General features: G+C 37.9%; 1 protein-coding gene and 1 long non-coding RNA gene across 2 annotated transcripts; both read right to left on the bottom strand.

The window, feature by feature from the left end:
• Window positions 1–1022: 1022 nt before the first annotated feature.
• Window positions 1023–12324, bottom strand: memo1 (mediator of cell motility 1). Its single transcript, XM_032552683.1, has 9 exons — window positions 11860–12324; window positions 10041–10122; window positions 9895–9963; window positions 9548–9660; window positions 8683–8794; window positions 5983–6125; window positions 5805–5881; window positions 5153–5257; window positions 1023–4606 (listed from the first exon to the last, which is right to left on the bottom strand). The coding sequence occupies exons 1-9, from the start codon at window positions 11918–11920 to the stop codon at window positions 4475–4477; spliced, it is 894 nt and encodes a 297-aa protein (XP_032408574.1). The 5' UTR covers window positions 11921–12324; the 3' UTR covers window positions 1023–4474.
• On the bottom strand, window positions 6615–8675 carry LOC116712844 (uncharacterized). The gene is made up of 2 exons (XR_004337695.1): window positions 7869–8675; window positions 6615–7780 (listed from the first exon to the last, which is right to left on the bottom strand). It is a non-coding gene; the product is annotated as an uncharacterized LOC116712844 (long non-coding RNA).
• Window positions 12325–12647: the final 323 nt, after the last annotated feature.

The following is a 12647-nucleotide window of genomic DNA, read 5'->3' as shown; positions in this document are numbered from 1 at the left end:
CACAGTCACTGACACTCCCCAAGGATGGTAACCTCATTGCTAAAGCAGCTGGCTACAGAGTGATGCATGCAAACTCCTTTGAAAGTTTGCCAAACTTTCAAAGGAAAGTTTGGCAAAAGGAAAAACTGTGGTAGAGAATGATGCACGAGCAAAGACCATTCAAATGCTTAGGGAGATTCACAAGGAGCCCCACAGGACATAAACTACAGCTGCTAGAAGTAGATGTCAGAAGTGTCTTATATGGGACTAGTAAGACAAGGATTGGACTGTTGATTAGTGTCCCAAAGTTCTCTTAAAATGAAAATAAATTTTGTATTTTGTAAGGCAAAGAATCTGAGTTGCTTGAGAACCCTTATGAAGTTTCAGTGACAATTTGGGTGCCATGTCACCTGCTTGTCTTGGTCCACTGGGTTTAAAAAAGAAAAAAAAAATCAAGTTCAAGACATTAAGTTTGACAGAATTGGGACGTTTTAAGTACTTCCCCTCTTCTGACAGGCTTTATAACGATGCTGATTTCCTCTTCCAGCAGGATCTGGTGTCTCCCCAAACTGCCAAAGGTTCAAATGCTGGTTTATTGCTTTACGGCACTCGAGTGGCTTGCAAACTGGGCTGACCTCACCCCGATGGATCCTCTATGAACTTTAGGTCAGCAGGCTGATGAGACACACCAGACCCAACAGCGCAGATGACCCAAAACCAACCATTAAAGCAACCTGGGCTACCACTTCATCCCAGCAGAACCACAGCCTGAGCTCCTCCATGCTGCACTGATATAGTAACTAATGCAAACCCCAGAATATATAGCCATACTTTTCTGTATTAAACATTCTTTCTCATGCTTCTTTATTTGCTGTACACTATAATTAAATTAACTAAATTTATGAAATAATTTACCTTTTCAATGATATTCTAATTTCGTCTCAGAACGATCTATAGAGGATAAGACTTTCTGAATTTCCATGAGTATACGCAGCAAAAATCAATTTTTTTTGTGACAGAAAAACAAGACACTTAAGCAGACATGCTTTTCAGTACATTTTACTTATTTTGTAACATGAATCTTCTGCCTTTTCTGAAGAGCCTTTTGGGATGCTTTGTCAGTGGAACCTGAGATCAAAAAACTCCATTACGGGAGCAGATAAGCAGTATTTTTCCTTTTTTTTTATCTTTTTTTTTTTTTTTTGTAGTTTAACGATGTGAAAACTTCCAAATCCTAAATAGAGAGGAAAAGAAAATACAAAAGAAAAACATCTCTAAAAAGACAAATAACCAAAGACAGAAATAAACAGTGTCGAGGTTAAGCTATTTGTCTCTCGCTACAAGAATGAAGTTGACAGAACAGAACTCCCTCGCCGGAGAAAGGAGATAACAGTGGGTGCCATTTTAGCCCAACAGACGGGTGTGCAGGGTAAGAAATGATGAAGTGTTGGGCGGTCCGGAAACTAAGTTGGGCTGTCGGCAAAAGGGAAGAGGAGGGGAAAGAGTACACAAAAACTGAAAACACATTTTAGAAAATAAGATTGAAAGTGAGAATATGCTTTATATATCTATTTATATATATATATATATATAAATGTGCAACAGTGATAAAAGGCACAATAGCACAGTGTGTCATGCTTTGCTAGTTTCCTGTAAATTAGCATAAGAGGTCATGTGAGTCTGGGGGTTCAGCCTTCAGTCTGAATTCCACTCAATTCAACAAGGTTTGCATTAATACTAGATGTGGAATGAGGCGGGAATTACCTTAAAGCAGCAAAATATAAATGTAATTTACCATGAGCAGCAAACGCATCACGCTGCATATTGTCAAGTTTCTATTAAAAACTCATGCTGCTTTTATTAATGATTAATGCCCAATCAGCTCCTGTGGCCAATTTGCAGAGTTATACAGCCTTGCAAAAGTATTTACGCCCTTACATTTTTCAAATTTGTGCCTAAAATTGAAGTGTGTTTTATTGGTATTTTATATGAGCACAAAGAAATACATTATTTTGAAGTAGGAAGAACGTTATGCATAGCCTTCAAAACAGTATTGCACAACCACAAGCCTACTAATAAGATAAGATGGAAAAGGCAGAAGCAGCCACGAGAACCAGAGTAACTCTGGAGGAGCTGGAGAGACCCGCAGCTCAGGTGGGACGACCTGTCGACAGATTCACTCCACAAATTTGGCCTTAAAGGAAATGTGACAAGAAGAAAGCCACAAGAAGTCCCGTTTGTCATGTAAGGTTATTGCAAACACACAGAAAAATGCAGAAAATGCAGAAAAAGTGCTCTCGTCAAATGTGGTTTAAAAGCAACACTGCTTAGTACACTCCACCTGCACAACATGCTTAGGGGAGGCTTTTCATCCGCACACAGAGAAGCTGGGAAAAAACATGGCAGAGGCTGCAAAAGACTTGGGACTGAGGGGGAAGTGTGCCTCTACTGAGAGAACTAACCCCAACAATTTATGTCAGAATGGTCCAGTCAAAGAATAGAATTAAATGCGATTGAAAATCTAAGTGATTGTCAAAGATAATTTCCATCCAATCTGACAGAAATTAACCCATTCTTGAAGGCTGCATGTAAGAAAAAGATAACATTAAAATATCATTAATAAATGTTGCAATGATGTTATTGATCACAACTGACCCACATTTTCTCTGCTCTCCTTTGACCAGTAAGCTCTTTAACAGGTGGTGGAAAATAAAGGAGACTGAAAGCCCGTCCAAATGTGTCATTGGCAAGCAAAGTTTTAATGCATTGCCATTGAAATATACACTGCTGTCTAACATTTCAGTCTCCATATGTGCAAAGCCAGTAGAAACATACCCTATAGACCTGCAGGGGAAGGGAAGGTGGCTAAAACCAAATCTATGCCACATTTCTTAGACTGATTTTTATTTGTAACAATGTTTTTTATTGGTCTGATATATAAAATACAATAAAATACCTTAACAATTCAAGTGGGGTGAATAATTTTGCAAAGCATTGTAAAAGCAACAGTCCTCTTGGGCATTTGTGCTTCAGTATTTCCAAACCTTTAGCCAATGAATTTAAAATGCAGCTGGTAGCAATATCTCTCGGTGTTCTGTTCTGGGGAAAATTTGACAGATCATTTTGTTTTTGAGCAGATTTAGAAAACTTTGACCATCCACTATGTTCTGATTTATAACAAATTTAGACCAAACCAATTTTGAAATAATTATGACATGGAACTTTGAAAAACAAACTTTCAAAAGTAGCCAAGACAGAAATTGAAATGTGTTGTGCAAAACTTTTTGGCATTATTCAGTCAAAAACAAGAAGCTGTAATTAAAAACCTCCTTCACAGACGTGACATGTAATCTTTGAAGATGGTGGTCATTCCAGCTTGGCTGCTTTGTTTGGATCGCATTGGAAGAAAGTTCTACTCAATATGTAACAAAAACATTTTACAATTCAAGGAAAAAGGAAAAACAATAAGTAATCACTTCAGTGTGAAGAGCGAGTTACTACAGAGATCCAAGAGGGAAGTGTAAACTGTAACTAGAAGGTGCCAGAGTCAGGATTTGATTACATTTCTGTGGCATCCATAACTGCAGCGAGGTGCTGAAAATGTCATTTGTAATGCCATAAACATACGACTGGATCAAAGGATTAGTGGTACGTCCATCGATCTACAGGCCAAACCATGTTGACAACCTCAGAGCCAAACTGACAAAGCTGCTACTCAAATCTACACACTAATCCAGTTAATACTATCACATCTATCAAAACTTCTATAAAGTAAAAAAAGGTTCAAATATGAATAAAATATATATATTAAACTAATATTATGATTATAATGTGTGTTTTTTGGGGTTTTTTTTGGTTTTATACAGTAGGGTCTAAGTGTACTTTGTCGAGCGCAGCCCTTTTTTATGCTATATAGTGGTAGCAGTTACCTATGACACGGTTTCCCAAGTTAGTGTAGCATTAGGCCTAATGCAGTCAGAAGACTCACTCCATCCTCATCTAGGAAGAGCTGAATATTCTCCAATAACATCTGCAGTTTTATTTAAATTGGTATTCTTCAGGGGGGGGCAAGTTATAAGAGAACACATCATATCCAAATAAATCTTTTTTTTTTTTTTTTTACATCTCTGTTGCTCCTCATTGTTGAAAAAAAAAGGAGGGTCTAAGGGGATAATGCAGAAAGAAAGATTTGCTACTCCCAGAGCTTCCTCCAACCCAGTCACCTCCATCCTCTTCTGAAATTTCACTGCAACAAAAAGATCGGAAGACACTTCAAACTAAGAGGCGGGTGGAGAAAAGCGAAGAAGAGCTGAGGGACTTAAGGGAAATTATTTTATTGGCTTCAATTATCTAAGTTTTTCCTGCACATAGTGGGCATTACTGAGGGAGTTGGGGGGCATCGGGATAGGAATTGGAGAATCATGGGTCAAGGTTATGGCATTAAGATAGTAAGGGCAGGGTGGCGGCGTTCCAGTGGCCCCTGCAAAAGCTGACCTCAATGAACGATGAGCGCCCCAGCAGCATAACTCACGGAGCTGTCCTGCCAGTTCCTGCACTGACTCGACTGGGCGTAGTTCAGGAAAGAAAAGTTCATTTCTAAACCAGACTTCCTAAGCTCGGCCACAGCCTGCAAAACAGAAACAGATCGTTAGTTTCTAAATGATGGTTTGCAGGCAGACAAAATTTTGCAAACATTGCTGTGACCCTTCCTTCATCATACTCCTTGAACTTTCTAAATTGCATTAAGAGACAATCAGTCTTTTTTATCAATGTGATAAAACACAAAGTGGTGTTTTAGCACAAAAATCTGTTAAAATCTTAAAATAATTGAAAAGTTTTTATTTCTCTCCGTTTTGGGAGTCTCCCTGTGCATGCATGGATTTTCTCCAGGTACTCTGGCTTCCTCTCAGTGTAAAAATTAATTGATTTCTTTAAATCACCTGAAGGTGTCGGTGTGTGTGCGCTTATATACACAAACTAGATAAAAACTTAATTTATTACCATCTTAACAACAACAATATAACAGTTTCTCAATGAGTGTAACATCATACCAACAGTTTTCTCATATCATGCAGCAAGAGTGTTAGTAAAACTTGGATATTTAACCAGCAATGAGAATTATTCACTAAAAGTCAGTACTAATACAGTAGATTAAGTGTTCAGCTGTTCTTACATTTAGCAGCACTCCAATAGGGTGACGTCCACAGATGGTGTTACGGTACTTCTTCAAGTAGTTTGTGAAAGAAATAGGATCCAGTTGCTCTATAATGCCCATCCCCTACAGAAGAATAAACTACATTTTAAAAAATGTAGGCCAAACCATGATGATAGTGTAAAAAATAAAGGTCTTTTTGGACTTTATGTTTTCTGTCATTAGGGTGTTCAACAAAAGCAAGGGAGAACCTGCCCTATTTTTAGATTAAAACATTTTGGATATGCCTTCTAATATGTTGATTTTTATTTAGACAAGGAGGAATTCCTCTTTGTCTTACATTCAAACCTTTATCTCAGTTTGAATAAGCTCTACCATTTTCACAAAAAAAAAAAAACTTTTGCTGGTAATACACAATATGACTAATTGCTTTAATATGTATGTTCAATCATAAAGAAAGCCTCTTGAAGAAATATACTAGAGCATATCTTTAATTCAACCATTATTTTATTTTCTCCATAAAAACATAAGCAGCAGCAAGTAAAATCAATATAATCTAAAGGTATCAACATTATTTCCATATCCGGTAAATAAGATATATTTAGTACAATTTGCTAGAGCTCTTCAATCTACTAATACATTCACATTTTACCCTGTCTTTCTAAGTAGTTACCATTTTATCAAGATGCTCAATAGATCTGTAGATCTCTCCTTGAGACTCGTCGTAGTACGTGTAGCGAAACCGCTGGCCTTCAACAGAGAAATTAACAAAATAAAAAAATTGCTTCTTTTGTCATGCTTGACACAAACTCAGTGAAAATGTCAGCATTATTTCAGTTTCTGGTACCTACCCCAGTGGCAGAAGTCAGAAGAGATTATGAAAAGGTTAGAAGGATCTGCCAGGTATTTGCTGAGCAGCCTCCCATATTCCTGCTCCTTAGACTCACTCAGAGCACCCACAAGCACAGGAACAATGCTGAACTCATCTTTGTGGCTGCAAAATCAGATTAAAAGAACAACTCGAGTTGCATTTTAGACACACTCTGTACAACAGCTTCATGCATACAGAAATCAAAGGTTTTTCTACATAAAGAACCAGAGTACTCTGTTCAATCTCTTGCATAATCCCTCTTTAAGCCAGTCACCACCCGAAGTAACAGAAGGGTTTATCAATTATTCATGTGCATCAGTGTAATTTGGATTACACCAAACATAAGGGCACCGAGAAGCAAAACAAAAAAAAAGAATTTCATATTTTGCTCTGCAAAGAGTTGAAAGAAACAGAACATAACTGGTATTATCCATTAGATTGCTAGATGACTTTTTCTCCACTTATCTGCCATGTTGCAGGACATTAGGAGTAACAATATACCGAAGTCAATGACTTGATACAATCTGCAGGGTTTCCTTAGACAGTTTACAATCTGCAGGGTTTCCTTAGACAGTTTTTAAACTAATTTGAATAATAAACTGAGCTTACTGCACTGTTTGATTACTAGAATCAATTGGAATGTATGTATGATTGAATTGGAATGATCTGTGTAAAGTGTCTTGAGACAACACTTGTTGTGAATTGACGCTATATAAATAAACTGACTGGAAAAGCACTATTGGACACAATACAAAAACATTTTCAAGTTTCGTTTTCCTTAACTGGAGACAAAGTGCAGCACAAGTCAGACAAGACTGGAGCAAAGAGCAAAGTGCTCAACAGCCACTATGCAACGCTAAAGGAAAAAGGGTGTGACTGGTTCAACAATTTGTAGATGCAAGAGGAATCAAAGGTGTTTGTTCCATTTTGCTCCTCTGCAGATTTTTTAGGTATGCAATGAAAAAGCCGTTTGCCTCTGAATGCTTCATGCCAACTGTGCTTTAAGTCATACCTACTTTGAAGATTGATAATTTAAAGTAATTTTTTCTACTATATTCAGAGCAGTCTTTCTCAGAAAAACTGAACAGTTGAACGAAGGCCTGTTGCGTGGTATGTTGCGTGTTGCGAGCATGGTTAACGTGGTTTTTGATGTTTGCGCAGCTAATAGGTGAAGTTTGGGCCTGGGCTCCAGGATGAAGAAGGAAAGTGTGAGAATCAGAAGGAGACATTCCGTGATGTTATACTGTAGTTCTATAATCTCCATCTGGATGTGTGCATGTGCTTTCTCCACGAGAAAAGCATATGGATAATGTTTCTACACTTCAAAGTCAGCAAAGTGCCTTACGCACTCATTGTGCGGAGTCATTAGATATCAGCAAAACTGCACCTGAAAACACATTGGTTTATTTCTTTGCAATGCAGAAAGTGCCACAATCAGATCAGCAATTAGCTTATTGTGATGCATTATTAGACATGTAAGATGTTTGCTAAATGACACATTATTTCATTGGATGGATACAACTGCATCCCAACCCAGATTTGTGCTTTATGCTATAAATATACAAGGGGAAAATGTGGCTATGCGTCTCCAATAAACAAAGTTTGCCAGCAGAATGTCATCCATATCTCGTTTCCACTGAGCAGTACTGTTCGGTGCGGCGCTGTGCAACATTTTATGGTCCTACACATTCAGGAGAGCGTTTAAGCCTCCAGTTGGACTCTCACTGATCATGCAGGGTTCAACCCAAACGCCTCACATGGCGTTCTATTAAAGCGATCTACAGCAGTTCTTAAGTCAGTATCAAGGAGATAAAACAAGCTCCTTTTTCTTCCTGAGAAGAGACTTGTAAGTTAGTTTAATCTTACTTCAAGTGTACTAAGACAGCAAGTCTCCTCTTTGTCGCAAGTAGTGACATTTTCTGTCCCTCGTTCAATAAAGTGTGTTCTGCAGCGCCGCCTTAGCTGTACTGTAGTCGTACGGACTACAACTGAAACAGGGTAGGATTGTTTCAGTTCTGATCGGTTCTATGGGCCGCTTTTACAATATAAACCGACAAAATCGCGTACAGAATCGACCTGCATATTGATACATTTCCACTGCAATGTATCAACATGCTGAGTCCCTACTCAGAAATGATCTGAGCAGAGACTTAGTATAGAAAAAAGGTTACAGACGGGAGGCAGGACTATTTAATTTACAGGAGCCTGAAGATGGAGTTTTGTGGAAAGAGACTGCTAAGCATTGTAATATTATTTAGTCATCAGTTCAGCTGATCATATTTTTTGTTAGCTAAAAGTGCAAAACATCATAAATCATTCTGTTTACAGCACACTGTGGTGAAAAACAAAATCAAACCTTCAGTCAAATTTATGTCCTAATGTTCTAGGAGGTTTATATTGGGCAAAATTAAAAACACGACAAACCCTGAACATCATAAACACATTTCTAAGAAATTAAGCTCTTCTGTGTGTATGTGATTTTAATTTCTTTGGACATAAGACTGCATGGGCAGATCAGTGAATAAGTAAAATCCAGCATTCTTCACCTGAGGCCAAAAATAAAATCCATCTTGTTGGAAAGATGTCTTCCATGTAATCTGTGCCTTGCTACAGCTTTGCAGGATTACTTCAATTCTTTGCATCTTGGATTAAAAATTGTGAAACTTCCCATGTGCATTACCTCTCCATGGCTTTAGCAGTGTAAGGCAAGTGCATTTCAATACTGTGCTCATCTTCATCTGTCTGCAGACTCATCCTCTCAAACAACCCGGTCTTCCAGAGGTCTGCGTACACTGCAAAATACAGAGTTTAATTATCAGTGCACGATAAAGCTCTGGTTTGGCTTCAGAACAAATTAATGAGTACAATAAGCATCAAGATGTAAATAAAAATGACACAAAGAAATTTTTACCTACAAAAATAATTAAAAATCACAGAATCAACCTTTAAAAATTGCTGAAGGATGTCTAACCTATCTGAGCTGTCAAATACAACTTCAGACTTTTCCTTTTCTATGTAGAGATTCATAATTAAAAAGAAGTAGGTCAACTTTGTTTTTATCTTAAAATATCCATTCTAGTATTACAGCTAACAGACTACAGTTCAGATAAATCACTATGCTTCCAACTCCAATTTTCCAAGTAATTTCAGTAAATATAAGCATACACCCGGTAAAAGAATTCATACTCCTGGGCTTTTTCTCATTTTGCCAAGTTATAACCACAAAATTAAATATATTTTATTGAACTTTCATGTCAACAATCAACAATACAAAGTGTATAATTGTGAAGTGGAAGAAAAAAGAAATATGTTTTTCAACTTTATTTACAAATTACGTTCTGAAAGGAGAAGACATTTATATATATATATATATATATATATATATATATATATATATATATATATTGCTAAACCCCTAATGGATGTTCTTCAATCCAAACTCTAATAAATAAATCAGCAGCTGGAATACATTCACACATAAGTCCTAAAGACAAACATATAGAGAAGAAGCAGAAATCACAGTTAGGAGTGAAAGCTGCAAGTACCCTTCTGGTCGATTCTCAGGTCATAGAGGGGCGTTCTATAGACGTCTGCAGGTGACAGGGCACAGCGGGAGAGGGGCACATGGTGTGAAGGTCCCAGAATGAACACCCTACGACTGAAAACCAAGAAGAATTTATCTCACTCGTGCCATTATCACACAAAGCACACAACCAGGCAACCAGCACTGTCTGGTTGTGGTGTCTGGTTATTATCTGTTATCTACACAGCATCTGTTTGTTCAGTTTAAGTACTGAAGCACCTTAACCTCTAATCCTAAACGTAAGACACTTTTATTTAACACATTTTTTTCTTGAATGAGGAATAAAGCCAGAAAGCTGAAGGGACTTACGTAACAGAGGGATCCACCTGCTTGTAAGCGTGTGCTGCACAAGCACCACAGTAGGTATACCCGGCATGGCTGCAAGCAGAAAACATGTTGGTAAAGCGTGAATACTATTTCACATGCTCTAGGGATGATTGTCAGTGTGCGCTTACGGTGCAATGATGGCTCTAGCAGGTCTGATTGTGGACTGTGCTTGGGACAGCCAGCCCTCTAGTTGTGCATTCAGCTGGGATCCTGAAAAGTAAAACAAATAAATAAAAATAAATATGGTGATGTGTGCAGAAGAGCAGATATATACAAAACCCACAGAAAAGCAGCTATAATAAACTGTAATTAGTTTTATCTAATTAGATTATTTAATTGTTTGTTATTTTTAATTGCATTTTGAGCTTGTGGTTTTATAATTGGCAGCCATCTCTGTGTTATTGCCCTTCCTGGCCATGTCTCTCTTGAAAAAGAGATTTTGAATCTTAGTAAGAGCCATCTAGTTAAATATAGGTTATAAATGGAAAAAAATAAATACTGGAATTTCAATGATTTGATAGGGAAAAAATGCATGAGTAAAATTGTTTAAAGGTAGGAAGACTGATTTTAAAAGGAAATGCATTATTGGATTTGTAATATTAAAAGCTCAGCTAATAACATGAAAATTGAGTGTTTGCACTCTGCTCAGCACTAGTAGAAGTGAGTAGCAACCAGTTACATTACTTCAGTAACATTCTTGGAAAAAGAAAAATCTACTGGTAGAATTGGGTTTACTACACCATACTTTTTACTTTTACGTAAGTATTATTATTATGAAGTATCAGTGCTTTTACTTGAATAAATGTCTGGATAATTTTCCCACTGTGAAAAACATCACTAAATGAACAAACACAATAATGCTACAGGCACACACCTACAGTTTATGTTAAATTGAGACTTGTTATTTATACACAAGCTTGTTCTAATCTTATTTTCTATCTGCTGGGCCAGTTGGAGGCCCAATCAACATACAGTAAACACCATGCTCTGCCACTGGACGTACTTCAGCCTGTTCTAACATACATGACTTCAAGTAAGTATTGGCTTCATACGTTTTATATAGAAAAAAGACTTCTTCTGCCTGAATTTAGTTAGTAATCATGCTGTTCATTTGTATGATTTATTTTAATCTTTAAAATAACAGAACTTCCAAATAATGTTACATCATATGTTATGATCAGTCACTATGCACTCGAGTAGCATTTTTACCAAATACTTTTGTACTTCTACTCCAGTAATAATATGTTGAAGTAGTGCTACTCTTGAGGAAAAACTTGGGCTACTCCACCCATTCTTCTTTTGAGTGGAAACACTGAGCGGTTTGTAGGGATTTTTCTATAAGAAATAGCTCACGGTTTGTAAAATGGGGGAAGGGGTGCAACATGAAACTTCTGGTTTCTGCCAAGCCCTACCCAGTCCTTTGTTTGACGCCAGGGAGAATTTCAACACATTACCTAAGCGGGTCGGAGAACAACAAGAGACCATAATGACAACAGTTTCTCATACTGCTGAATGTTTAAAGAGCGCTGGGACTTTTCTAAGAGTGTATCAGTTAGCATGTAGGCCAAGAAGTTCTGCTATGTTAGCCATGTTAGCTTTGATTGACTTCAAAAACCCCATCAATGTAATTTTGCTCCCCGCAGAAGCCCGTCTGTTTACAGACACAACCAGAAGATACAGTTCTGAATGAGCTTAAACTCACCGTGCACCTCCTGGGGTGACATAGAAAAGGAGCATCATATAAGATAAATGTTAGCCTATCGACTTTATCTTATCTTTATTTGTCGGTAATCAACGTCAGCGGAGGAAGATTTGAGATTAAACCATTATTATATTTTGCAGGTTATACATCACAAAAAAAAATAATAATAAGACACACAACCAAAGAAAAAAACCACGAGTTAAGATTCAGCATGCTAACGCAAACCGTGCTGAGCTGACAGTTACCCGAAGCTGAGTACCAACTCCCGGCGTGACTTGCTTCTCTGCACACCACTCGATTTGACATCTTGGTTCCCAAGCCGCCTATCTTGGTTCGCTAGATTCTCGTCAAACCGGGGGAAATGAAACAGAACTGTAAACTCCGGCGTTTGCCCACTGACAGATTACACAGCGCCTTCTGCTAGCTGACTTGAATAGACAAAGAGCACTCGGCAGTTGGACTGTAGAGACAGCTGGGCTAGCTAGCTTATGGCCTCTGTGTCGTTACCGGTTAGTAAGTTCAGTCAGCTCGTTCTGACAGCCCGGAAATGTAACCGTGGAATCTAAAAAGGCACAAATTACAAAATACCGTGCCAGTTTGAAACAATAACGACAACAATATGAAAGGCTGGAGCTGTCACAGTTGCTATCAGAGGATTACTGATTTGTCTGGAAAAGCCAGGTAAGGGGCGTGGCTGAAACTGTTATCAAAGTGACGCCGGGTATTTTGATTGGTTACATAAAGAAGTAAAGAGGGTGGAGCCTTTACATGGACGAGAGGCTTCGCACCATTTGTTAGCCGGCGAGGAGAGTGACTGCCATCGGGGTGGAGTTTCTTCCCCACTTTTTCAAAATAGGACAAGGGCGCTGCATCCTGCGCATTCAAAACCATATTTTAAAGCCCTCAAACAATTTGTCATAAATCTTTTCTTTTTGCATTAAGCGGGTAGGAGAACAACTGACCCGGTTGATGTGGGAAGGAAGAACTTTAGTATGGACGCTTCAGATAAAATTATATTCTAATTTGTACAGTA

Source organism: Xiphophorus hellerii, chromosome 22, assembly GCF_003331165.1.
Source record: "Xiphophorus hellerii strain 12219 chromosome 22, Xiphophorus_hellerii-4.1, whole genome shotgun sequence".
In the NCBI taxonomy this organism is placed as follows: Eukaryota; Metazoa; Chordata; class Actinopteri; order Cyprinodontiformes; family Poeciliidae; genus Xiphophorus; species Xiphophorus hellerii.
Note: the sequence above shows the minus strand (reverse complement) of the source record. Positions and strands in the feature narration are given on the sequence as shown.

Bases quoted from the DNA above. Each gene is read 5' to 3' on its own strand.
- memo1 (XM_032552683.1), bottom strand. From the start codon at position 11,920: ATGTCAAATCGAGTGGTGTGCAGAGAAGCAAGTCACGCCGGGAGTTGG. The intron at 9,964-10,040 runs GTAAGCGCACAC...TTCTGCTTGCAG, and splicing joins GCTAGAGCCATCATTGCACC to CCATGCCGGGTATACCTACT. The intron at 4,607-5,152 runs GTAAGAACAGCT...TCTGTTTTGCAG, and splicing joins CTATTGGAGTGCTGCTAAAT to GCTGTGGCCGAGCTTAGGAA.